The 26680-nt window shown below is 49.4% G+C and overlaps 1 protein-coding gene, 1 long non-coding RNA gene and 1 pseudogene across 4 annotated transcripts; 2 read left to right on the top strand and 1 right to left on the bottom strand.

The window, feature by feature from the left end:
* Positions 1-1174: 1174 nt before the first annotated feature.
* LOC146756295 (uncharacterized) lies at positions 1175-18478 on the bottom strand. The gene is made up of 2 exons (XR_014937671.1): positions 18314-18478; positions 1175-4503 (listed from the first exon to the last, which is right to left on the bottom strand). It is a non-coding gene; the product is annotated as an uncharacterized LOC146756295 (long non-coding RNA).
* LOC107307518 (ciliary microtubule associated protein 1A-like) lies at positions 2361-6518 on the top strand. Of its 2 annotated transcripts, XM_085524969.1 has the most exons (6): positions 2361-2484; positions 3743-3943; positions 4341-4442; positions 5574-5695; positions 5858-5998; positions 6249-6518. In XM_085524969.1, the coding sequence occupies exons 1-6, from the start codon at positions 2367-2369 to the stop codon at positions 6330-6332; spliced, it is 768 nt and encodes a 255-aa protein (XP_085381095.1). In that variant the 5' UTR covers positions 2361-2366; the 3' UTR covers positions 6333-6518. The 2 variants fall into 2 exon arrangements, with proteins under 2 accessions (XP_085381095.1, XP_015706511.2); XM_015851025.3 differs by lacking the exon at positions 2361-2484 and having other exon boundaries at positions 3424-3943.
* Positions 18479-21267: 2789 nt separating the features above from the next.
* Positions 21268-24238, top strand: LOC146756294 (uncharacterized; annotated as a pseudogene). The gene is made up of 2 exons (XR_014937657.1): positions 21268-21407; positions 21516-24238. The product of XR_014937657.1 is annotated as an uncharacterized LOC146756294 (transcript).
* The last annotated feature ends 2442 nt before the right edge of the window (positions 24239-26680 follow it).

The raw sequence follows: 26680 nt of genomic DNA, 5'->3' as shown, positions 1-26680 counted from the left end.
CCCACAGAGCCCCATAGAGCCCCATAGAGCGCCATAGGAACCCATAGAGCCCCATAGGGACCCATAGAGTCCCATAGAGTCCCATAGAGCCCCATAGGAACCCATAGAGCCCCATAGAGCCCCACACAGCCCCATAGAGCCCCATAGGATCCCATAGAGCCCCATAGGAACCCATAGAGCCCCACATAGCCCCATAGAGCCCCATAGGGACCCATAGAGTCCCATAGAGCCCCATAGGAACCCATAGAGCCCCATAGGAACCCATAGAGTCCCATAGAGCCCCATAGGAACCCATAGAGCCCCATAGAGCCCCACACAGCCCCATAGAGCCCCATAGTATCCCATAGAGCCCCATAGGAACCCATAGAGCCCCACATAGCCCCATAGAGCCCCATAGGGACCCATAGAGTCCCATAGAGCCCCATAGGAACCCATAGAGCCCCATAGGAACCCATAGAGTCCCATAGAGCCCCATAGGAACCCATAGAGCCCCATAGAGCCCCACACAGCCCCATAGAGCCCCATAGTATCCCATAGAGCCCCATAGGAACCCATAGAGCCCCACATAGCCCCATAGAGCCCCATAGGGACCCATAGAGTCCCATAGAGCCCCATAGGAACCCATAGAGCCCCATAGGAACCCATAGAGTGCCACAGAGTCCCATAGAGCCCCATAGGAACCCATAGAGCCCCATAGGAACCCATAGAGCCCCATAGAGCCCCATAGGATCCCATAGAGCCCCACATAGCCCCATAGAGCCCCATAGGGACTCATAGAGTCCCATAGAGCCCCATAGGAACCCACAGAGCCCCATAGAGCCCCATAGGAACCCACAGAGCCCCATAGAGCCCCATAGAGCGCCATAGGATCCCATAGAGCCCCATAGGAGGCCCATAGGGACCCATATTACCCATAGCTTATAGGCAAAGCAGAAGCTTATGGTGCATAGGTTACTGGGCAAAGCTGTGGGGATTATAGGACAGAGTTTACAGGGCAGAGGTGGTTCTATCGGACGCAGTGGGAACTGCGGGGAGCTTCAACCTGAGGCATGGAGGCCGAGAAAGAGGGAGTCGAGAAGACCAAGAGGAGCTGGGGGTCACACTTGAACCTCGAGATCTGGACACCCAAGAAGCCTGAAGGCCTTGAAGCTGGACTGGAGGTCTTGCTAAGTGCTGACTTACAGTTTAACTCTTTTATTTCCTCTCTCCTTTTGAGCAACCTCTATTACCGTTCTGCTGGGAATGGTTTACGTTGCACCCGTGGCTGGCATCGAGACCAACTCGATCAAACCACAGGATTGCTCCAAACAACATGAAGAAGCAAATTGTTGTGTGTTCTGGGGGAACACGCAGACGTCACACATGACAGGTTATGCATAGATTACTGAATTTTCTAGGGGGTAAATCTATCCCCCGTTCTTGCTGTATTCTTTCCTCTTTTCCCCCTGGTGAGGGGTCTGGAGCGCAATGGGGCCGTATGAGGAGAGGCTGAAGGAGCTGGGAATGTTCAGCCTGGAGGAGGCTCAGGGGAGACCTCGTTGCTCTCTATAACTTCCTATAAGTTCTATAAGGGAGGTTGTAGTGAGTTGGGGGTCGACCTCTTCTCTCATGTCATTATTGATAGGACCAGAGGGAATGGTTTCAAGCTACAGCAGGAGAGATTCAAGGAACATTAGGAAGTGTTACTGCCCAGAAAGGGTGGTCAGGCACTGGGATGGACTGCACAGGGAGGTGGTGGAGTCACCGACCATGGGAGTGTTCAAGAAACGCTTGGATGTGGTGTTGATGAATATGATTTAGCCGGGAAGTATTGGGAATGGTTGGACTAGATGATCTTCTAGGTCTTTTCCAACCTTGATAATTCTGTGATTCTGATGAAGCCCTGGGAGCCCTGCGTGGCACGTGGCCAGAACTAAGAGCTCAGTTCATCTGCAGGTGCCAGCGGTGTGAGCTACGGCTTCTTCCTGCTTGGGGTACAAGGCTGAGAAGGCGTGGAGAGCTGCAGGAGACGTCACAGCACGGATGGCACCACCCGGAACCTGTGTGCTGTCACAGTGCACTGCCACGACGACGCCGGGCCATCTCCAAGGACAGCCGGCCACTGGTTCCAGGAGCCTCGTTTGTGAGCTGTGCTGCCCGCAGCCGCTCGCCGTGCGCTGATAAGGACCTTATCGCGCTCGTCCTCCAAGACTCGGAGAGGTGAGGGAGAGCTCCTGCAGAACCCAGCTTGGCTCTGCTGTGTGTGAGGGGCATGTAGCACGAGACTGGCAGGACTGGCAGTGAGCAGGAGAAATTGCTGCTGGCCCTTCCAGCTCAGGAACTCCCGTCAGTAACTGCTCTGCTCTTGCCTTTAGGTTTGGAGGAATATGTCTACCAGCATGGATGGAGCTTGGGTGGGGACCTGGAGACCCCATCGGCCACGTGGCCTCATCTCAGCCCAGTTCCCCAGACCCGGGCCCCAGTACTTCATCCCAGGGACAACAGGTACAGCGACCATCCCCTGGGCATGAGGTGTATTGGGGACATAGTGTGTTGGAAGGGTCCTGGAAGGTCACAGGAACAGAGCATGGCTTGTGCTGGAAGAGTCCTTGAAGGTCATTAAGATCCAGAGAATGGTTTGTGTTTGGGTTGGAGGCTCCTTGATGATGAAAGAACCGGCTTGTGTTGGAAGGGTCCTGGAAGGTCACGGGACTGTAGGATGGTGTGGGTTGGGGTGTTCCATAGTGATGATAGAAGCATAGAAGGGCTTGCAGGGGAGGATCCTTGACGATCCTTAGCACTGGAGGAAGGTTTGTGTTGGAGGGGTCCTGGAAGGTCACAGGAACAGAGCATGGCTTGTGCTGGAAGAGTCCATGAAGGTCATTAAGAACCTGATAATGGTTTGTGTTTGGGTTGGAGGCTCCTTGATGATCGATCAAACAACTGTGGATCAGCTTGTGTTGGAAGGGTCCTGGAAGGTCACAGGAACAGAGCATGGCTTGTGCTGGAAGAGTCCTTGAAGGTCATTAAGATCCAGAGAATGGTTTGTGTTTGGGTTGGATGCTTCTTGATGATGAAAGAATTGGTTTGTGTTGGAAGGGTCCTGGAAGGTCACGGGACTGTAGGATGGTGTGGGTTGGGGTGTTCCATAGTGATGATAGAAGCATAGAAGGGCTTGCAGGGGAGGATCCTTGACGATCCTTAGCACTGGAGGAAGGTTTGTGTTGGAGGGGTCCTGGAAGGTCACAGGAACAGAGCATGGCTTGTGCTGGAAGAGTCCTTGAAGGTCATTAAGAACCTGAGAATGGTTTGTGTTTCCTTGGGAGGCTCCTTGATGATCGATCAAACAACTGTGGATCAGCTTGTGTTGGAAGGGTCCTGGAAGGTCACGGGACCATAGGATGGTGTAAGTTGGGGTGTTGCTTAATTGTGACAGAAGTATAGATGGGTTTGTGGGGGAGGATCCTTGACGATCTTAGCACTGCAAGGAAGGTTTGTGTTGGAAGAGTCCGTGGAGATCTGAAGAAATACAGAACGGGTTGGTTTGGAAGGGTCCTGGAGGATCAAGGAAGCATGGACATCATGGGGCAGAGCAGCTCCCCAGCCTTGTTCTGTCAGACCCTCCTGGCTCTTTGGCCTGGCCAAGGAAGGCCGATGCTGCTGACGCTGCTCCTTGTGACCCAAGGACAAAGGGGTCTGGGTCCAAAGGAGCTGGAAACATGCATCTGCACAGGGGTGTGCTCTCTTCTGCTTTTCCTTCTAGGTTACTTGGGCCACAACCCCACCAAAGTCCGTGCCCCTGCGTACACGTTTAGAGGGACCAAATGGCCTTTGGCAGAGAGCTGCGGGCCAGGTCCCTGTTACTTCGTGGAGCCGGACATCACTAGGAAGGGCAAGTACGTGCCTCCAGGCAGCAACCTCCCGGGACGAATCATGACACCCACCACCGTCACCCCCGGACCAAGTGAGTACCACTGCTGCAGCACTTCACCCAGACAACACGAGCACACCACGCTTTTGCCCGGGCTCAGATCACGCCCTGATGGAGCCATAGATCTTTTTGGAGAGAGCACGAGCTGCTCTGAGCAGCGATAAACACCCCTGGAGAAGGACGGCTGCCCAGGACCATGGGCCCAGGGCACAAGGTCCCCGTGTCTGAAAAGAACAAGGAGCAGGGGGCTGACAGGAGGGACAGCAAGGCAGGACTTAGTGGTGGGGCACAAAGAAGTGTCCCTGCGTGCTGCCTGTGTCCTCCAGCAATTCTGCAGCTCTTCAGAAGACTTTTTCCTCAGGACAGTGTCACTGCAGCTGCAGAGGAGACCAGCCCTTCACAATTTTCTTCCTCTTCTCCTCCTCCCCAGGTGACTACCGCACTGAAGAGGCCAACAGGCAAATCTTCAATGTCCCACCAGTCCACTCCATGGCCTTCCGGCGGGAGCACCTCCAGTCAGGCCTTCGTCCAGGTACGTGACCCTGGCAAAGGCAGAACCTTCAGCTGAGCATCCTGTGTCCAGGTGTGGAGCCCTCAGTACAAGAAAGACATGGAGATTTTGGAAAGGGTCCAGAGGAGGGCCACGAAGATGATCAGGGGGCTGGAGCACCTCCACTATGAGGACAGGCTGAGGGAGTTGGGCTTGTTCAGTCTGGAGAAAAGAAGGCTGCAGGGCGACCTCATTGCAGCTTTTCAGTACCTGAAGGGAACCTATATCCAGGAGGGGAGTAAACTCTTGGAAAGGGCTGATAATAACAGGACTAGGGGAAATGGATCCAAGTTGAAGGAGGGAAGATTTAGATTGGATGTTAGGGGGAAGTTCTTTACTAGGAGAGTGGTTAGGCCCTGGAACAGGCTGCCCAGTGAGGTTGTGGATGCCCCGTCCTTGGAGGTGTTCAAGACCAGGTTGGACGGGGCCCTGGGCAACCTGATCTAGTAAAGGTGTATGTTTGGTGGCCCTGCCAGGCAGGGGGGTTGGAACTACATGATCCTTGAGGTCCCTTCCAACCCGGGTCATTCTGTGATTCTGTGATACCGTGAAAAGGAGCAAAAAAGAGAAGGAGGGGGGGAAAAGGAAGGCTGAGGGTTATTGTGTTATTGTGTCTGCATGTGTTTCTCCACTATAAAAGACATAGAAGTCTCCAAGCAGCCGTTACCCAGAAAAGAACTTACAGCTCAGTTTCTAATGATGCTGAAGGGAGCTTGGAGACCTTCTGCTGGAACCTGTTGTGGAAGTCTGAAAATCAGGGCTAGTTCAGAGGATGAGCAGCAATGGGGTTTCCCTGCCTTGAGTTTTAGTGGTGGGTGTTGAGAATATTTAAGCAATCAGGTGTTTTGAGGAGGAGGTATCAGGTGCTGTTGTGGTCTCTGAGAATTCATTGTGCAGGAAGGATGAAATCAGGCTGTAAATATTCAAGACGAACTTGGCCATGGAAACAGCAAAGCCTGAAATGTGCAGGTCTGGAGGAGGGACTGGGAGAGGGAGGGACCGGCAGAGGGGCAAGACGTCCCTCCTGCTCCCACCAGCAGGTTGGGCAGGCTGCCCCTCGCTGCTGCTTTATCCAGCCCCTCACACACACACTCTCTGCTGCTCCTCCTGCAGGTCCTACCACGTACACGCTGCCCAGGATGATGGGGCCCAACCTAGTCTACACATTGTCCAGCCCCTGCTACTCCGTGAGGAGAAGGTGCCAGCGTGGCAGCTATGATGAAGACCTTGCCAAGGTGAGCTCTGCTGCTCCTCTTTTTCATGTTAGCATCCGAACCCGGGCTGCTCTCCCTGTACCACAGGGGCTTCCAACCCTGCTGCAACTTTGCTTAACGCAAAGAGAAAGAGAGAGCCTTGAATGTGACCCCCAGCCCCGTGTGGCCATGACTCTCTTGCAGACTCCGGGTCCTGCAGCGCTCCCCAGAGTGGCTGTGGATGCCTACAAGACCAGGGTGCCCGCATACACCATGGCAGCCCAAATAAAACACGGAGAGGGCAAAGCAGCGAAGCCTGGGCCAGCAGACTACAACGTAGGCCAGGTAAGGCAGCTGCTCAGCTCTTCCCCTCTGCTTCACAAGCACAGCCTTCACACCTCTCCCCCTTCCCCAGAGGCTGCAGGGACCAAGTACAGGACAGCAGGCCTGCTCCATGCTCTACTGCCACATCATCCCTGCCCAGAGAGGCACCAGGGACTGTCTGGGATTGGGAGGGATGCGGGACAGCAGGTTGCGAGGGCAGCAGAGAAAAGAAGGGCCTTTGCTGATCTGCCTTTCCTTTCTGCCCTTCCAGGTGACACTGATCAAACCCCAGGCACCTGCCTCCACGTTTGGGATCCGGCATTCCCCCTACACAACCCCTCTGATGGTGGAATAAGACACAGCAAAGTCTAGAAGGCCGTGGTTGCTTTCCTGGAATGGGAGAGTTAAACTGCCAGTTTAACTCTGATTTCATTTCCCTGCACCCAGTTGGGCTTTTCTGCATTTTACTGTTAGATATTAGTGTTAGGAATAAGTCATCAATAAAAGTAACCCTATGCCATTTACATGGGTCTGTAAAGGATGGAACTGGTTTTCTTTTATTGTCTCAAAGCTTGCTTCATGAGGCCTTCCTGATGATAAGACTCTGACTGACAACTGTTAAGTATCCTGGAGGACGGATAACTAGGAACGAAGGGGGAAGGGGGCAAAATAAGGGCTACTGGGGTTGAACGGTGCATTCAAGGGATTGTACCAAACTCCGTGGGCAATGATTGCAGAGCGCAAAAGGAGGGAGTAGGGCAGGGGGATGCTGGGGATGCCGCTGTTCTAGCGGATCCTGGATCGCTTATGAAGGTGGTGAGACGGAGAGCCCGGCTGAAGTGCCTTTATACTAATGCACGGGGCCTGAGTAACAAGCAGGAGGAACTGGAAACTGTGATGCACTCTGAAAATTATGACATTGTTGCTATCACAGAAACATGGTGGGATGACTCCCACAATTGGGATACTACCATCGATGGCTATAGGCTCTTTAGGAGAGATAGGCGAGGTAGGAAGGGTGGGGGAGTTGCTCTTTATGTCAGAGATTGGATAAACTGTGAGGAGCTCCCCATGAGAAACAGTCAGGAACAGGTAGAGAGCCTGTGGGTTAGGATTAGAGATGGGACTAATAAAGGTCAGCTGGTATTAGGGGTATACTACAGGCCACCTGATCAAGGGGAGGCTGCTGATGAGGCTTTCTTGCTCCAGATGCGTGAGGCATCTAGCTCACAGGCTCTTGTCCTGGTGGGGGACTTCAACCATCCTGACATCTGTTGGGAAAACCACACGGCGAGCTGCAAGAGCTCCAGAAGGCTCTTGGAATCCATTGATGATAGCTTTCTGGTTCAGGTATTGGACAGACCGACCAGAGGTCAAGCGTTGCTGGACCTGCTGCTCACCAACGCTGAGGAGATCATCAAAGGCGTCAAGGTTGGAGGATGCCTGGGCTCTAGCGATCATGCCCTGGTTGAGTTTGTGATCTCAAGCCATGTGGGCCTGGCAAAGAGCAGGACCAGGATGCTGAACTTTAGAAGAGCTGACTTCAAGCTTCTCAATGGAATGCTGGCCAAGATCCCCTGGCGCGCTGCCCTCAAAGATAAGGATGTTGAGGAGAGCTGGCTACTGTTCAAGGATGCCCTCCTGGCAGCACAAGAGGTCTCCATTCCCCTGATTAAGAAAGTGGGCAGGAGAGGTAGAAAACCGGCATGGCTCAGCAAGGACCTGCTAAGAGAACTGAGGGTGAAGAAAGGGGTGTACAAGCTCTGGAAACAAGGCTGTGTCACCCGGGAAGAATACAGGGATTCCGTCCGAACTTGCAGACGTGGGATCAGGGAAGCCAAGGCGCAGGCAGAACTGAACTTGGCGAGGGACGTGAAAAACAATAAGAAAACCTTCTACAGGTACATTGGCCAGAAGAGACAGGCCAAAATGGGCGTACCTACTCTGGTAAATTTAAAAGGAGAAATGGCTTCAACAGATGAAGAGAAAGCTGAGGTGCTGAAGGAGTTCTTCACCTCGGTCTTCACTGGTGGCCAGGATTCTAGTCTTTTTCACGTCCCTAAGTCTTGCACCCCCATACCTCTATGTGGGGACCAAGGAGGTAAATCCCTCCCCACTGTAAGGGTAGAGCAAGTCCGAGAGTGCCTCCTTAGACTGAATGAGTATAAGTCTATGGGGCCAGATGGCGTGCATCCCAGGGTCCTGAAGGAGCTGGCTGAGGTGGTTGCTGAGCTGCTCTCCATCATATTTGAGAAGTCATGGCTGTCAGGTGAGGTCCCGGATGATTGGAGGAAGGGTCACGTCACTCCCATTTACAAGAAGGGGAGCAGGGAGGACCCGGGGAACTACAGGCCGGTGAGTCTCACCTCCGTGCCTGGGAAGATTATGGAACAGATCCTCCTGGACAACATGCTTGATCACATAAAGAACGAGCATGTGATCCGAGACAGCCAGCATGGCTTCACCAGGGGAAGGTCATGCTTAACTAATCTTGTGGCCTTCTATGATGGAGTGACGGCGTTGGTGGATGAAGGGAAGGCGACCGATGTCATTTACCTGGACCTGAGCAAGGCCTTTGACATGATCCCCCATCACATCCTCATCTCCAAATTGGAGGGAGGTGGATTTGATGGGTGGACAACTAGATGGATAAGCAATTGGTTGAAAGGCCGCAGACAGAGGGTGGTGGTCAATGGCTCTATGTCCAGGTGGAGGCCGGTAACGAGCGGCGTCCCTCAAGGGTCTGTCTTGGGACCGGTGCTCTTTAACATCTTTATTAATGACATCGATGAGGGAATGGAGTGCACCCTCAGCAAGTTTGCTGATGACACCAAGCTGAGTGGTGCAGTCGATACGGTGGAGGGAACGGATGCCATTCAGAGGGACCTTGACAGGCTGGAAAGCTGGGCTCGGGTGAACCTAATGAGGTTCAACATGGCAAAGTGCAAGGTTTTGCACTTGGGCCGGAAGAACCCCAGGCACCTGTACAGGCTGGGAGGAGTTGTCCTTGAGAGCAGCTTGGCAGAAAAAGACCTAGGGGTCCTGATAGATGAGAAACTTAACATGAGCCAGCAGTGCGCTCTGGCAGCCCGGAAAGCAAATGGGATCCTGGGCTCCATCAGGAGAGGGATGGTCAGCAGGGATAGGGAGGTGATCGTCCCTCTCTACTCTGCTCTTGTGAGGCCCCATCTGGAGTACTGTGTCCAGGTGTGGAGCCCTCAGTACAAAAAAGATATGGAGATTTTGGAATGGGTCCAGAGGAGGGCCACAAAGATGATCAGGGGGCTGGAGCACCTCCACTATGAGGACAGGCTGAGGGAGTTGGGTTTGTTCAGCTTGGAGAAGAGAAGGTTGCGGGGTGACCTCATTGCAGCCTTTCAGTACCTGAAGGGAACTTACTCCCAGGAAGGGAGTAAACTCTTCGAAAGGGCTGATAATAGCAGGACACGGGGAAATGGTTTTAAGTTGAAGGAGGGAAGATTTAGGTTGGATGTTAGGGGAAAGTTCTTTACTAGAAGAGTGGTTAGGTCCTGGAACAGGCTGCCCAGTGAGGTTGTGGATGCCCCGTCCTTGGAGGTGTTCAAGGCCAGGTTGGACGGGGCCCTGGGCAACCTGATCTAGTAAAGGTGTATGTTTGGTGGCCCTGCTAGGCAGGGGGGTTGGAGCTACATGATCCTTGAGGTCCCTTCCAACCCGGGTAATTCTGTGATTCTGTGATTCTGTGTGACGGATGGTGGGTGTCATTGTGCCGTAGTGTTTCTGCTTACGACCACAAAGATAAGCAGAAATGGGAAGAGCAGTCTTTCTCAGGGGTGCTGCTCGAAGGAGTGGACCACTGCAGAAGGCGATAACGCTTGTGTCCGGCAACAGAGACCCCCTCTTCCTTCCTTGCTGGCTCATCTGTGGCCAGGAATGTCACAAAAGCTGGTTGTAAATCATCTTTCGAGAAGTGTTTGCCTGTTTGTTTGGAAGTTTGGTATTTCCCCCCAAAATGCTGAGCTGCAATTCTCAGACTTCGAAGAGGAAAAATTCCCACCGAAATGGAGGATAAAAGGCCCTCGCTAAACTGGGGACTTGGGAGACAAACTCCCAGAGACACCTTTGACGGAGAATTCCCTGAGGGGAAAACTTTGTCGGAAGAACCCCGGGACCGGCTTGCTGCGGAGCTCCCTGGCTGCCTCCCATCTCCCGCGGTGATCAGACGAGTTCCTGAGATTCACGGACCTATTGTGTACCTCGCTGGACCCACGGTGGTGACTATATCTCTTTTGCTACCTGCAAAGACTCCTTGCTTATATTTCCTACTTTCCCTATCGCCTACCTTCCCTTCCCCATCTCCCTAAAAATAGCTAGGACTTTAATAAACTGGTTGGACCAACATTTGAATCGTTGCTTCTTAATCTCACGCTGGGTATACACATATCAAAGAACCTTGCCTCCCTCCTACAAATTGGAGCGAGACATTTTTTATTGGCGTAGTCGGCAGGATGCCCGCCGTGAGAGTGTTGTCCCTCCAAAACATCCAAAATTTTTCTGTATGTATCTCCTGGAGTTGCAAGGAGCGACAATTTTGGTAACTTAGATGTGAGCACCTCTCCAGGAAAACCGCTCCATATTCTGAAACTTTACTGCTTATGTGTTTACCTCTCGGGGACGTATGAATTAATTTTGACTATTTGCTCTTGTTTTATACGTGTGTGCCTCCTCGGGAAGACTATTTCGCATTTTTGTGGTTTAAGTACCTAGTAACGTATTTTTGAATTTGAAAGTTTTGTGTGTGCACCTCTTGGGGAAGTGAGGAAGTAATTTTTTGACGTTTGTGCTTCTCCAAGAAGTTTATTCCTTTCTGAGAAACCTAGAAGTGTTTTGTAACTTGTGTGGCTTTAAGCTTGAAGTTTTTCTGGCCTGACAGGGTAGCCAGGAGCGATTTAGGTGTTTACACTTTCTTTGTAAGTGTCGATTGGCCTTCTTAGTCTTTTGTGTAAGGAAGAAGTGCTTTGAGTAGTTGCTGGATTTGTTTTGCTAAGTGTTTGCCTCTCTGAGGAGATAAGGAGTCACCTCCTTCTCCCCCAGTGTAGATTTTGCTGCTTGTAGATTTCGTTGTCTAACTAGATAATGAGTGGAAGTATTGTCACTATGAAAAGTGAAAATGTGCTATTTGACCTTTTAGAAAAACATGGTGCTCGGCCCTCTTTATCAGGGTTGGATTGGGCACGACAAAACTGGTATAACTTGCAGAGTGTTTCCGACCGCATTCATGTTTTACAATATGAGGCTCGTACCCGAGCCGGGAAAGGAAAATCGTTTATTTGTGCGGTACTCGGTGCTGCTTTAAAAGCTGCCGTGGAGTTCCGAGATGAAAAGCATTCGGCAGAAATCCAAACCATACAAGCATTACAGGAATCAGTTAAAGTAATGCAAGAATTGGTAAAAACTCTGCAGAATCAAATAGTGAACCTTGAAGAACAATTACAAAGAGAGCAACATAATACAGTTTTGTTGCAAATGGCTTTTAAGGAACTATTAACATATAAGAATACTAGCAATACTGCTGTCCATAATTTGCCTCAAGAAAAAACTTTTCCTCAGAAGGAACTACAGAGAATAAAGGAAGGGCTTGGCAAATTAGAGGACTCACCAACCCAATTGCGTCCTTTGATAAAAACCGAATATATATTTGATAACAGTGAGGATCTGGACCCTCAAATGAATGTTAAAGAAATTCCTTTTTCTGCTACTGAATTAGCAAAACTGAAAAAGGATTTTAGCCGCTCTCCAAAGGAATCAGAGACAGAATATGTGTGGAGGGTTAGTCTCACTGGTGGAGACCAAATACTGTTAACTGAAAAAGAAGCTGAAGGTTATTGGGGGCCTGGAGTATCTTTAACTACTGGTAACAACCGTGCTCCTTGGTCCCTAACACAGAGGGCTGCCTATTGGGCAGGTGGTCTTAACCCTTTAGAAAGGGGAGACCCTCTTGCCATTACTGGAACAGTTGATCGATTAGTGGAAAGTGTTCAAAAAGCTGCTTGTCTGCAAATGATGTATGATAGAAAGCTGCAGCCACATCATGAATCACCTATTGTGGGAATCAAATGTTGTTTCTGCATTTAGAACAAAATATGAACTTATATATATATATATATATATAAGATATATATATAAGAACTTATATATATAAGTGAAGAAATTTGTAGTTATTAGGTAAAAATCATAGTTATAAAGACCGCAGCTCCTGTCTGTCCAGCTATCTGAAATAAAACTACTTTTTGGTGCTGGACAAATAGGACCTGAGTGATAAAAGATCCAAAGAGGATAAGTTAAAATAACAATATAACCGTATAAACTAGCAATAATATATGATTTAACGTTTTTGTTGTATACACTGTAAAACCTACAAGTCATGCCATACCTAAGGATGTGCCTGGAGAGATATGGGAAGGACTGGAATCACCCCCCCCCAGGCTTTTTGTTTAACGACGGTCTCTGGGACAGAATGAAAGAAGCTTTGAAGGAAATCAACATCAATGCGATAAGAGTACCGAGACATCTTGGAAACAAAACCAGCGGGATGGCGACTGACTATCACAAGATAACGTGGGAATCAACAAATGTCGGAATGTAATGCAAATCTCGAGTAAAATTGTAACCTGGAATTCCCAATCAAAGGGGAAACAGGAGGGGAAAACATATGGGAGAAAAAGTATAAAAACTGTAACAACATGTCCATAGGTGCGCTTCTGCCATCAGGGCGCCCGCCATTGCAATCGCGAATAAAAACTGCTTTTATCAGAGATACCATCCTGACCAAAAATTATTGAGGATATTTCCAACAATTTGGGGGCTCGTCCGGGATTCATTATCGCTTCTTGGGGTGTCCCCCACTGCACTGGACAGGATAAGTGCACTCCGCTGATTTTAGCGGTCCTGTCTGGATGGTGAGGTGACTTCTCAGGACAGCCGATAGGAAACCGAGATTGTTACATAAAGGACGGACTCTGTGAAAGCCAAGGGGCTAGGCAGGCACAGGTGTTAACCCTTGCAGACCCAGAAAATTCGTGCACGGATCAAGGTAAGGGAATTTAATCCTTATCTTGGGTTGAGACTCTTGAGTGTGTGTGGCTGAGACGTGCTTCTAGTGCGAAGTGAGTGCGGAGTCCCAATCCGCGGTTCCATTGTCCCGCGAGGGGCACGGCCGGAGACGGACAAAGTGGCTGCGGTGCTGAAAGCGAGAGTCTCGGGTGGGAGCTGTTGGTGTATGGTACCCTGCGCACTTGACGAAGTGCCAGCAGTACACCCCTATTTAATCCCAGAGACGGAGCGGGTGCTCCCGAGGGATTGGGCCCAAAAATCCGAGAATCGGAGTGTGGGAGCCTGTGAGCTGGGTAGTTCACAGCAGCACTCCGGAGGGATGGGTAATAGGAGCTCCGTATAACAGGGTAAAAGGGTCCCTAACACTGTGCCCAAAGATAGCCCCTTGGGAAAGATACTACAGAACTGAAAAAAAAATGATCCCAAAACCATGGACAAGGATAGGGAAAAGATGTTTAAAATATTGTGCACAGATGTGGCCTAGAGAGCCACTACAGGGAAAATCAATATTTTGGCCAAAATATGGATCTGATAAAGGTTGGGTCTGTCAGATCTTGAATTTATGTGTAAAGAACAAAACCCCTTTTCAAAGAAAGAATCAGAATATGCTGCCTGCGGGGCGAGTGCGGAGTCCCGACCCGCGGTTCCGTCCTCCCGCGAGGGAAACGGACGAAGCGAAACACCTCTATGTTCTATATGTTACGATGTTTTTGTATTTGTTACGATGTTTTTGTCTTATTAATTGTTGTTAGTATTGTGGCAATTGTAACGCACATATTAGTGAAGTGCATATGGAGTCGGGTGGGGAAAAAAGCCCACAAAAGGCAAACCACAATTAGTATCGAGACCCTGTTGCTTTTGTTGTAGAAAATACTGCGGTTTAAATGTGATAATGATCCAGATTAGAGAAACCATAGGGTTGTGTTACCTCCGCTTTAACATGTTAACTTTACGAAATTTGTTTTTGAACCATTGTTCCCCCTCCTCGTGTGTGTACGAACATAAGGGAAAGAGATACCTAAGAAAGTCTCTTAGGATGTATATTGGCATGTTGGAGGGATATTGCTGGGGAACCGGGAGGGACTCTAAGCAAGAACACCCTCATCAAATAATGTAATCATTGGTGGTTAGTGTATGAGTTGGAGGACGAGTTAAAATGATCCCAAAACCAGGAAAAAGGATAAGGAAAAGATGTTTAAATATTGTGTCAGATATGGCCTAGAGATCCACTACAGGGAAAATCAATATTTGGCCAAAATACGGATTTGATGAAGGTTGGGTTTGTCAGATCTCGAATTTATATGTAAAGAACAAAACCTCTTTTCAAAGGAGGAATCAGAATATGCTGCCTGTTGGATACAAGAAATCAGCCTGTTATTAGTAAAAAGAAAAAGGCCCGGACCAGGAAGGAGAGGAATTAGAAAAAGGAACTAATCAATGGGACCCTCCTGAGAATCTCCCCCCCCATATAACCCCAATGTAGCACAAAGGGAGACAGGCAGTGCCCCAGTAAGAGGAAATGGTAAAGCACACAGGGACATTTCACAGAAAAGGAGGGGGGAATGCTGGGCTCAGGAGAGAATTAAAGCAATGTAAAAGGGACATAAAAATTTCTCCTTTCCCAGACACTAGCTGTACCAGCACCTTGGTGTACCCCTTATGGGAGGTCCCACTGGGACAAGGACAAATATGCTATGTAAACTCACCACTCACTAGTGGAGAAATTAGAAATTTTAAGAAGGAAATGAAATCTTTAATTGAAGATCCTATAAGAGTAGCAGAACAATTAGATCAATTTCTGGGGCTTTCAAAACTTTGGTCCCACCAGGAGCCCCTGGTAAATATAAAAGTGGGACCTGAGGGGGAAGAAGTTGTGGATTTAGTTGATACTGGGACAGCTCATTCATCACTGGCCCATAAGGTGTAAGGACTCAAATTAACAAATGAGGCCTTAAAGATAACAGGGGTAGAGAGAACCGGGATGACAGTACCACTTTGAATAAAACTGGAGCTAAGGGTCCAACAATATTGACTGATTAAAAACTGTAAGTCTGACTTTAGCACAAATGGGAAAAAAAAAACCAAAACAGTGTTGTACCCCAGGAGTCGCAGCAATATCAAATATGATGCACTTAGGGGTGTGGGCATCAGGGCCACACATGAAGCCCTGAATAGAAGTTAAAAGCAAGAGATTGCCCAGTCAGGGTAAAGCGGTGCCCTATAAGGATATGTAACTGTAGAAGGATAGAAGAAATAATAGATAACTTTTTGGAGTTTGGACTCCAATTTTGCAAAATTTTCTGATAGAAAGTACAATAGTTTGGTACAAGACTTGAGGGCAAGTAATAGAATTGTTGAATGCATACACTCAGTGGTGGCAAATCCATGCACTTTATTAACCCAGTTAAGGAATAAATAGGTGGTGTTTACTTTCTGGATTTGAAGGATGTTTCTTCTGCCTGCTTTGGCCAATACGGGGAGAAGAGACTCAGTTAACCAGGACAGTGTTACCCAGGGTTGTGAGAACAGCTTAATGATTTTTTGAGAACTGGTCAGCTCTGAGCCTGAGATCTGGGATCCTCCATCCCAGGGTGGAACTTTACTGCAGCACGTGAATTCCACGGCAACAAAAGAGAACTGTATAATGGACTGTGAGTTTGCTGAGTTTCTTGGTTTACAGAAAGTACAAATAACTCTAACAGCAAGTGACATATTTGGGAGATTACAGCTGGACTTTGGACCTTAAGGACTGCCAGGAAAGAAGCCATCTGCCAAACCCCTGAGCCACAAACTGCCAAGGAACTCCATACGTTCCCAGGAATGACAGGATGGTGCTGACTGTGGATACACAGCTATGGACTGATCGTAAAGCTCCAAACAGCTTGATAAAGTGAGTAAGGGATGGCCAGGGTGCCTGAGGGCGGTGGCTGCACTGGTGCTCAATATTCAAGAAGCCCGTAAATCTACATTGGGCCAAAAGATATCAGTTTTAATATCTCATACAGTGTTTACTGTATTGGAGGCAAAAGGGGGACATTGGATCTCACCACAAAGATTCCCAAAATACCAGGCTCATCCTGATAGAGCAGGATGATGTAGAAATAATTGTAACTAATATTGTCAACCCAGTATCTTTCCTTAGCGGAACTCCTGGAGAACCAGTATCTCCTGACTGCTTTGAAACAACTGAAGCTGCACATTGCAGCCGGTCAGTTGGACCTGAAGAACAAGCCCTTAGAAGATGCAAAAGATGCCTGCTTTACCAACAGCTACAAGGAGACTGTAAGGCAGGTTATGCAATAACTGCTACTCACCAGGATAAAAGGACTATTCTTCCAGTTCACCAATTCTAAGCCGGGGACTGGATCCTGATCCAGACGGGGAAGGAGACAAAGCTGCAGCCTGACTGGGAAGGACCACTCCAATGGTCCTTGGATGGTCCTTGCTTTAATGGTCCAATGCTTTAATGACTGAAACAGCTATGAGGACAGACGAGAAAGGATGGACTCACTACACACTGGTAAAGGCATCCACTAGCCCTGAGGCGTGGGAACTGTTGCCACAGAAAAACCTTTAAAAGATAAGAATTAGAAGGAAATCGTGAAAAGTTTTTTTTTATATGCATATATTTTTTAATCATTATTTTAACTAACCTTTAACTTTTCCTCAAATAGGTGAATAAATTATATACGTAAGTGGGAGAATATTATAACCTATATAAACTGTAACATCATGTCCATAGGTGCTTCTGCCATCGGGGCGCCCGCCATTGCAACCGCGAATAAAAACTGCTTTTATCAGAAATTATGACCAAAAATTATTGAGGATATTTCCAACAGGCAGTAGCTTCTACTACTGTTACAAAACCATCTACGGGTAGTAAGAAGCACCCATATCCACCAGAAAATGAACCTCAATATCCTGCTTTCCTAGATGCAGTTTCCCATTGCAGTGTGCACACTGCTTTCCTTCCAGTGGGGTCACCCCCAAGTACATTGCCCGGTGCAACTCAAGGGTAGCTATGACCAGCCATATGGATCACAAACCCACACAGAACCCCATGGTATTGCTGCACAGAAGACTTATTAGGACCCTTAGACATGGATGGGAGGAAAGTCGTATTCTTACAGCAGCTTCTGGGTAAGGCTCTTACCCACAGCTCGGTTCCATTGCAAGAGTTCTATTCAACACACAATGTCCTCTGGTGCTGTACCTGAGATTACATCTTGCTGGGACATACTCGTGGGGGTTAGGAGTAACAGGAACGCCAGGACAGCAAGGGAGGGATGCCTGATGACAAGGGTGTGCGAATGTCCCCACCGAAGGAAGCAAAGAGAGCCGGCAGAAAGCGATGCTTCATTAGCGTAACAAAACACAGCCCCCATTCCTCCCTCCCTCCTCCCCTACACCCCTTCCCATCGCCATCCCCCGAGGGCAGATGTGCCATGAGAACGAGCTCGGGGCGTGCTCGCTGTGGGAATTCCTGCCTTCCTGAGCCTGTGCGGAAGAGGCGAGAGCCTGTCTGGAAGCCATCCGGGCAGCACCGCGGGGGCAGGAGGTGCACCAAGGCCGTCCTGCGGCCAGCTCCGGGCTCAGGGCACTCGGCATCCTCTGCTCTACGCGACTCCGAGGAGCCCGGCTACCTGCACCAGAGCTGGGAGCAGCCTGCTCCGCACCCAAGGTAGGTGCCCTTCGTGGCTCGTGCAGAGGAGCGCACGCTTCCTGCCCCCTGCCAGCAGCACCGGGAGAGGAGCGGGGAGCGGCCCCGGACGGGGCGGAACCCGCACTGCCGTACCCCAGGCGGGACCCTGGTCCCGGCTCCAGCTCCCACTCAGCGCAGCAGGTTTGCTGGCCCAGACGGGCTGCAACCAGGGCAGCAGTTTATGCAGCCCGGGCTGGGCTCCGAGGGGCACGGGAACGGGCTGGGAGCTGGGACAGTGAGGAAGGGAGCAGAGGAGGTCAGCGTGCTCTGCTGCCCGGTTGGATCTCTGTAACACAGCGCAGCTGGGACTGCAGTTCTTCCTCTGGGCCACGGGAGACACGAGACGGCCTCGCTCTGCAGCTCTGCACGCGTGGATTGATGGAAGCTTTAAACTCCTCGGTGCCTCCTTTGGAGTGTCTTAATGTGAAGCCTCCAAGAGGGAATTTCCACTCCCCCTGCTTCTCCTCCCCGGCAGTTCCCAGCTTCCCTTCGGGAACCCTGCGGGCAACACGTGCCTCTGGCGACCCTTGAAATGGCGTTACCTTTTGTTTGCTGAGCGCTTGCCTGATGGCTCAGCTGGGGTTGTGCAAAGCCCTGGCAAGGCTTTTGTTGAGTCTGTCCCGGCAGCTGCAGATGCCTTGAGCGCACAGCTGCGGGCCCTGAGCACGTTCAGCATCTGCAGCAGCTCCGGCACTGGGCTCTGGAACAGACAATGAGAAGCTGGCAGCACAATTCTACTTCCGCTCCTGAGAGGATGTACAGACATCTGCCAGAGGATTTAATCCATTTGCCACCAGGTGTTCCCCTCACTGATCTGTAGAGGCAGTGCTCTAGCAGGCTGCTCTGCTGGCAGCTGCCATCTGCGCTGAGGCTCGCTGTGTTTGTGTGTTGGGGGCTGCATTCACAGTGTTCTTCCATGAACCAGGTGCTTTTCTGCTGGATGGTTGGATGGCCATACCATTTTCTAACAGTATTTTTGCAGCTCTTTCCTGGGTAGCCGTCCCATTTAGACATGCTTGCAGTCAGTCAAAAGATCCCCCAGTCAGCACAGCCTGTCCTTGTTGTATGTCCTCAACTTTCTTCACCACTCAGACCTCCAATAAAACTCCCTTTTCCCATTCCTGCAGCAAAGGTAGACAATAAGCAGTCATTCACAGAAGAGTTTGGGATGCACTTAATGTCTCTTGTTGTCAGTTTGTTTCCCTTCTTGCCATCCTACAGACTTTCCCCATTGGTCACAGGTGGATCGAAACACAGCATACACTCCTAAGGGAGAAACAGGCTTATATTTGTTGATATAATAGGGATATGCTGTAGTGATTTAGTAGTGACAAACAGGATCGGAGGTGGCTGGATACACTTGGTTATTTACTGCATAGAGGGTAGGGATACACACACACCTACAGGTGGCACTCCCATCGAGTCACGAGGCTCAGAGTAGTTCCCCTTTCTTTCTCGTGTCTTTAGACCACAGAGGTAAGGTGCTAGTGATTGCGGAATCAAACTCTATAATCCAGAGATGGGTTATAAAGCAGGTATGTTTATTCCAGTGTTGTGCAGTGCCGGGTGCAAGGGGGATAGCTCCAACCAAACTTGCACACCGATTTGTAAAATCGTGACATAGATATAGGTACATCTAATACATAGTCAATGAGTTCTCGAAATTCTGATACATATTCAATAGTTCTTTAGCATGCAGACCCCCCTCTTGTTATCGCCCATCTTATCAGGGAGATGCAACTCCTCTTCTGATATTTAAACTTCTAATCCTCTCCTCCCCAGGTGTCTCAGGGAGATCTCACTTCTTATCTGCATCCTTCCTGCTCTCCCAGAGCCATTGTCTCCATTCCTTGTTATTATAACTAGATCATTCCTTTTCCCACCTACAAACTAAATATAACTATCTCCCTCTAGCCACCCTTTGTTCTAAATTCCACCAGAGCCTCTGTTTCTTGCATCGCTGTTCACTAGGATGTGGCTGGATCTTCTCCTAGTCCCAAGCGTGCTCAAGGGTTTGTGTGGAAGGAATCATACCTGCACAGTCCCTCTAAGGCTGAACCTTAGAGAACACAAGAAAGCTCCAAAGTAACCACAGGTGTCTTACAGAAAGTCTGTTTTGAGAAGGAGTCTTGACGTCAAGCTGCAAGGGATCTCTGTGCAGGTGTGAGCTGCAGAGACAGCCCTGCTTGAGGGCGGTCCTGCAGTGTAGCCTGCTGCTGTGCAGCAGAGCTGGAGGGGCACTTGGGCTGCTCCCTGATTTGGGGTAAGATGGCTGCCTCCTTGCCTTGCTTTCTCTTTAGTCCCCAGCTCAGTCTCGGCTGTTGAACTAAGTGTCAGCTACCAGTTGTTTCAGCCTCCCAGTTTGAGACAGCTTTGTGACGGTTCATCTCTTTGAGCCAGACTGTTTCCTGTGCTGCAGCTCATTGTCTTCCTCTGCAAGGCCAGGCAGCGCCCTGCAGAAGGGCTGAGCTGGGACTGGGACTGCTGCATTCTCTCACAGCTCCCCTGCCATTTCTCTTCTCCCTGCAGGCTCCAGTTCAACTTCTGCCTTCCAGCCGTGATCATCCCAGCCTGCAGGAGAGCAGCAAATGGCTGCAACACATCTAGCTGAGGTAGGGGTTGGGGAAGCAGGCAGGAGAGGCCAAGGGGCCAGGGATGTGAATGCAGGGGAAGAGGGAGGTGTCCTCAGCCAGCGTGTGTGTGCTGGGGACAGAAAAGCAGCTGGGGTGTGAGGTTCTGTCCTGTGCGAGCTGCTTGCCTGGGCCTTGGCTGTTCCCAGCAAGGAGCCTCTTTGCTTGCAGGAGCCCGTGAGCTTTGAGGAGGTGGCCGTGTATTTCAGCAGGAAGGAGTGGGCGCTGCTGGACCCTGCGCAGCGAGCGCTCTACCGGGACGTGATGCTGGAGACGTACCAGTGCGTGGCCTCGCTGGGTGAGAGCTTGTCTGCCTTTCCTCCTCGTTAGGGCACCTTTGACTGTGCAGAATGAGCCTCTGCAAGCTGGGCCTTGAATAATGGCCATGCACCTTCATATTGACTCATACCACAGTGCCTGCAAGAAAGGAGATACTGAGAAGCATGAGTTTCAGAAGGGATTAGTATGCACGGCGCTGTGATAAAAGCTGCAGAGTCAGTGCTGGCAAGCAGGCATCAGCCAGGAGGGAGAAAACCAGCCCTTGTGTTGTGTGTTGCATGGTGCCACCAGCTCCAACTCACAGATGACTCCCTGGTTACTGCTTTGGAATTTAGGATTTTCCATGCAATTGCCATCAACATTTTGATGCCTTGACCACTGGTAGATTGTAAGAAAGTAAATAAGCTGTTGTAAATTTAATTTGAAAGCAAAAATACCCCTACATAATGTTCAGAGATGTCAAAGCATTCTTTGCTCCAAGGGAAGCTGTAGCTGTGATGTCATACAGGCCCAAATAGTGGTTTCTCCTTGGGGAGGGAGACAGAGTGAGCTGTTGAACAGGCACTGTGCCAGAATGATGGAAATGCTCTCTTGTTCCCTGTTTCTCTCCCTGAAGCTCCATTTCCAGGCCCCAAGCCCGTGGTGATCTCCCTGCTTGAAAGTGGGGAAGACCCCTGGATCCCAGATGTGCGTAGCCCTGAGGCCATGCCAGGAGACCTCATTCCAGGTGAGATGGTGGAGGGAAGGGGAATGTTGGGGCTGTAAGAGCCTTCTCTGCCTTTGTTTTATTTTTGGCACCGTGTGCTATTGCTGCATTTTCTCTGTCATCCGAAAGCTGGTGAGATCAAAAATGCAAAGGAGGTTCTGCAGAGAAGTTGTGTAGCAGATAGACAGTGGGGTCACATCCCTGTGGAAGAAATCAGAAGGGGTGTCCAGGAAGGCCTGCAGCAAGGTCCGGGTGAGCACATCAAGAAGCCCCTGGGAACGCATCTGGGAATGACATTGTGGAAGCCAGTGGACTTCACCATAGGTCCAAAGCAGCCTGAGGAAACCAGGAGCAAGGATGCGTGCCAGATGAAAAAGCAGAATCCGTGCACTGAGTGTGAGAAAAGCTTTAAAACAGATTCCAGCATCACTAACCACCAGTGCATGGACTCAGCAAAGAGGCATTACGAGTTGTGTGATTCTGCAGAGAGCATGAAATGGAGAGTCCAACCCACTGGCCAGCAGTGCATGTACACAGGAGAGAGAGCCTTCGAGTGCTCTTATTGTGGAAAGAATTTCACGGACACTGGGAACCTCACTTCCCACCAGTGTATCCACAGAAGAGAGAGACTGTACAAGTGTGCTGAGTGTGGGAAGAACTTCAAAGATAGTTATAAACTCAAAAGGCACCAACGTGTCCACACAGGAGAGCAACCATATAAGTGCACAGAGTGTGGGAAGTGCTTCAAATATAATTCCCAACTCGCTTACCACCATCGCATCCACAGAGCAGAGAAACCATTTAAGTGCACTGAATGTGGGAAGAGCTTCAAAAGCAGCTATGTATTGAAATCACACCAGCGCATCCACACAGAAGAGAGACCATTTAAGTGCACTGAATGTGGGAAGAGCTTCAAAAGCAGCTATAAACTGAAATCGCACCAGCGCATCCATACAGGAGAGAGACCATTTAAGTGCACTGAATGTGGGAAGAGCTTCAAAAGGAGTTCCTACCTCACCGACCACCATCGCGTCCACACAGGAGAGAGGCCATTTAAGTGCACTGAGTGTGGGAAGAGCTTCAAAAGCAGCTATGAATTGAAATCGCACCAGCGCATCCACACAGGAGAGAGACCATTTAAGTGCACTGAATGTGGGAAGAGCTACAAAAGCAGCTATGAATTGAAATTGCACCAGCGCATCCACACAGGAGAGAGACCATTTAAGTGCACTGAATGTGGGAAGAGCTTCAGAAGCAGCTATGAATTGAAATCACACCAGCGCATCCACACAGGAGAGAGACCATTTAAGTGCACTGAATGTGGGAAGAGCTTCAAAAGGAGTTCCGACCTCACCGACCACCATCGCGTCCACACAGGAGAGAGACCATTTAAGTGCACTGAGTGTGGGAAGAGCTTCAAAAGGAGTTCCTACCTCACCATCCACCATCATGTCCACACAGGAGAGAGACCATTTAAGTGCACTGAGTGTGGGAAGAGCTTCGAAAACAGTTCCAAACTCACTTGCCACCGTCGCATCCACACAGGAGAGAGACCATTTAAGTGCACTGAGTGTGGGAAGGGCTTCAAAAGCAGCTATGATTTGAAGCTGCACCAGAGCATTCACACAGGAGTGAGACCATTTAAGTGCACTGAGTGTCGGAAGAGCTTCATAAACAGTTCCAAACTCACTCGCCACCATCGCATCCACACAGGAGAGAGACCATTTAAGTGCACTGAGTGTGGGAAGGGCTTCAAAAGCAGCTATGATTTGAACCTGCACCAGCGCATCCATACAGGAGAGAAACCCTATAAGTGTCCTGAGTGTGGGAAGAGCTTCAAAAGTAGTTCCAAACTCACTCGCCACCGTCGCATCCACACAGGAGAGAGACTATTTAAGTGCACTGAATATGGAAGAGCTTCAAAAGCAGCTATGAATTGAAATGGCACCAGCACATCCACACAGGAGAGAGACCATATAAATGCTCTGAGTGTGGGATGAGCTTCAAAAGCAGTTCTGTTTTGAATTGCCACCAGTGCATTCACACAGGAGTGAGACCATTTAAGTGCACTGAGTGTCGGAAGAGCTTCATAAACAGTTCCAAACTCACTCGCCACCATCGCATCCACACAGGAGAGAGACCATTTAAGTGCACTGAGTGTGGGAAGGGCTTCAAAAGCATCTATGATTTGAAGCTCCACCAGCGCATCCATACAGGAGAGAAACCCTATACGTGTCCTGTGTGTGGGAAGAGCTTCAAAAGGAGCTCTGAATTGAAGGTGCACCAGCGCATCCACACAGGAGTGAGACCATATAAGTGCTCTGTGTGTGGGAAGACCTTTGCCACGAGGCGTGCTTTGAAGTGCCATCAGTGCATCCACACGGAAGAGAGACCCTGAAAGTGTCCTGAGTGTGGGAAGAGCTTCGAAGGGAGTTCTGAATTGAAGCATCCATACAGGAAAGTGTCACGGTGTTATCTAGATCAAACGATGTCCGTGACAGGGGGTTAGCAGTCTTTTGGGCTCCCTGCCCCCCAAAAATGGGAAGGGAAAGGGGGTAGGGAGATGGGAGCTGGGCTCAGGGAAACAAACAGAGCAGCAGCAACAATCTAAGGAGGAAGACTTACCTTACTAACTATGATGTTGGGATGCAAGATTACACAATATAATACAGTCTAATTGAAACTGAGGTCCTCTGGGATGTGTAGTTCTTCTCTGTGCTCCACATGATGATATGATGAGAAATACCAATAGAAAAAATATTACCAAACCATGCCATTCCATCTCTTATTCTACATCGCTACATCATGCTTAAAATACATATAAATAAACAAAAATTAAAATGTATGACACACGCAGGTCTATTTACATATATATACATAGAATTACTGACTGCACTGCTCCAACATCAAATTCCTTTGTGGTACATATTGAACATGCCCATCTTTCTGCATCACCCACCAAGTGCTCCCAGGTCCCTGGGCAAAAAATATTTCACCAAGTGGTTTGCCCTTTCCAGAGGCTGGAAGGACCCAAACAGCTTTTCCCAACATGTTCTTTACATGTACTACAGGGATCTTATCTCTCTCTACATTGTGCAGGGGGCTGGATTGGCTAGGACCCTCATGATTGACAGATCTTCTCATACTGACCAACCAAGTGGCTTCTGCCCAATGCTTCTCCCAGTGCTTCAATGTTCCACCATCTATTGCTTTCAACATAGCTTTCAACAACCCATTGTTCAATTTTACCAGAAGCTGGTCACTGTAGGGGATATGATAAACCCACTGTTTTTATAAGGAAATGTTTGAATTGTGTCTCATTTTCAGATTCATATCTTTCTTGGGTGCCATGTCACCATAGGACTTGCTTCTCAAGATTCAGTGCGGTGTTTCAGGTGGTAGTATGGGTACTGTGTATGTGTCAAGCCACCCAGTGTTTGCTTTCACCATGGTAAGCACATAATACTTGCCATTGTGACTTGCGTAATCCAACTCCATAACCACGAAGCAGTTATAAAGCAGGTATGTTTAATGAGTGATGCGCATGCACCCTGGTGCATGGGGGATAGCTCCACCTTACTTGCACACCGTTAGGACAAAATGTGCAACAGATATAGGCTGAACTAATACATAATCAATAGTTTGCAGGAATTTGGATACATATTAATTATATTCATGAGACCCCATTAGCATGCAGTCCCTCCCCCCTTGCGTATGTGTACTGAGTTGTGGGGGTGGTTGTGGGATGAAGGCTCATCATCTTCCTCGCTGTAAACTTTCGACCCTGCGGGAGGGGCACCCCCCAAACTCATTCCAGCTTGCTCTGTGGACATCTAATCACCACACTGTTCTGGGGCTCTTCCACCCTTCTCTTCCTGGCCTTCATCTCCTTGTTTTCTCAAAATTAGTGTCTGCAATTCCCCCTCTCTGCCCCCCCTTAACATAAACTATCTATCTGTAACTACCCTTTGCCTTAGTGAGGCCCCCTTTCCCTTTCTGTAGCAATGTGTTCCCTTTTCATCTACTATGTGGTCTTTTTTCACTATTCAATTGTGAGATGGTGGCAAGGTGATATAATCAACCTGCCACTCCTCCCTGTATTTAACCTTCTGCCATTGTCCTTGCCCACAGAGAAGTTTCACCTCTTGGCTTGTTTAATTACGGCACGTGTTTCACAGTCATGAGTAACCTGCGCAATAGTGTCCGTAGTTAAGTCCACCCCTCGGTCTCCGGCCCACTTATATGTCACATCTCTTCCCTGATGGCCCGAGGTCTCATGAGCCCATCGAGCTAGAAATAACTCACCCTTATTCTGCCAGTCCAAGTCGATTTGAGCAACCTCAATTCTGGCAGTTCAATCTGCCTGATGGTTGTTCTGTTGTCCTTCAGTAGCCCGACTCTTGGGCACGTGTGCATCCACATGACACACCTTTACAACCGTACCTTCGGGTTTCAATGTCTTTCCACAGTCCAGCAGCCCAGATAGGTTTACCCCTCCGTTGCCAGTTACTTTTTTCCCATGCTGTAACCACCCCCATGAGGCATTTGCCACCATCCATGAGTCAGTATAAAGATAAAGCATTGGCCACCTCTCCCATTCAGCAACATCTAAGGCCAGCTGGACAGCCTTTACCTCTGCAAACTGACTTGATTCTCCTTTACCTTCAGTAGCCTCTGCAACCTGTTGTGTGGGGCTCCATTTGCGATGCTTCCCTACGATGTGACATGATCCATCAGAGAACAGGGCATATTTCTTTTCATTTTCTGGTAGCTCGTTGTATGGTGGGGCCTCTTTAGCACGTGAATCCCCCCTGTGGCACAAGTGGTAGAAGTGCCGCTCTGCTACACAGGAGTCTCCAATCCCGGGGGGTTGGACTCGATGATCTCTAAGGTCCCTTCCAACCCGCACGAGACTATGATACTATGATACTATGACACCTCTTCTGCTGCTGATGTTCCAAACTTTTTACCTTCAGGCCAGTCCATGATCACCTCTAGGATCCCTGGAAGGCTGAGGTTCCCCATCTGAGCTCATTGTGTAATCATCACAATCCACTTGCTCCAGGTGGCATCAGTAGCATGATGGGTGGAGGGAACCTCTCCTTTGTACATCCAGTTCAGCACTGACAGTCGAGGTGCCAGAAGGAGCTGTGTTTCAGTACCAACTACTTCGGAAGCAACCTGAATCCCCTCATACGCAGCAAAGATCTCCTTCTCAGTTGGAGTGTAGCACTCTTCGGACTCCTTGTATGCTCAACTCCAAAATCCCAGGGGTCAGCCTCAGGTCTCTCCTG

The sequence above is a fragment of the Coturnix japonica genome, chromosome 28 (assembly GCF_054131305.1).
Source record: "Coturnix japonica strain WE chromosome 28, WE-NBRP24, whole genome shotgun sequence".
Lineage (NCBI taxonomy): Eukaryota > Metazoa > Chordata > Aves > Galliformes > Phasianidae > Coturnix > Coturnix japonica.
The sequence above is the reverse complement of the archived record's forward strand: the minus strand, read 5'-3'. Positions and strand labels throughout refer to the sequence as shown.

Bases quoted from the DNA above. Each gene is read 5' to 3' on its own strand.
- LOC107307518 (XM_015851025.3), top strand. From the start codon at position 3,424: ATGGGTTTGTGGGGGAGGATCCTTGACGATCTTAGCACTGCAAGGAAG. The intron at 3,944-4,340 runs GTGAGTACCACT...CCTCCTCCCCAG, and splicing joins CACCGTCACCCCCGGACCAA to GTGACTACCGCACTGAAGAG. The intron at 4,443-5,573 runs GTACGTGACCCT...CTCCTCCTGCAG, and splicing joins CCAGTCAGGCCTTCGTCCAG to GTCCTACCACGTACACGCTG.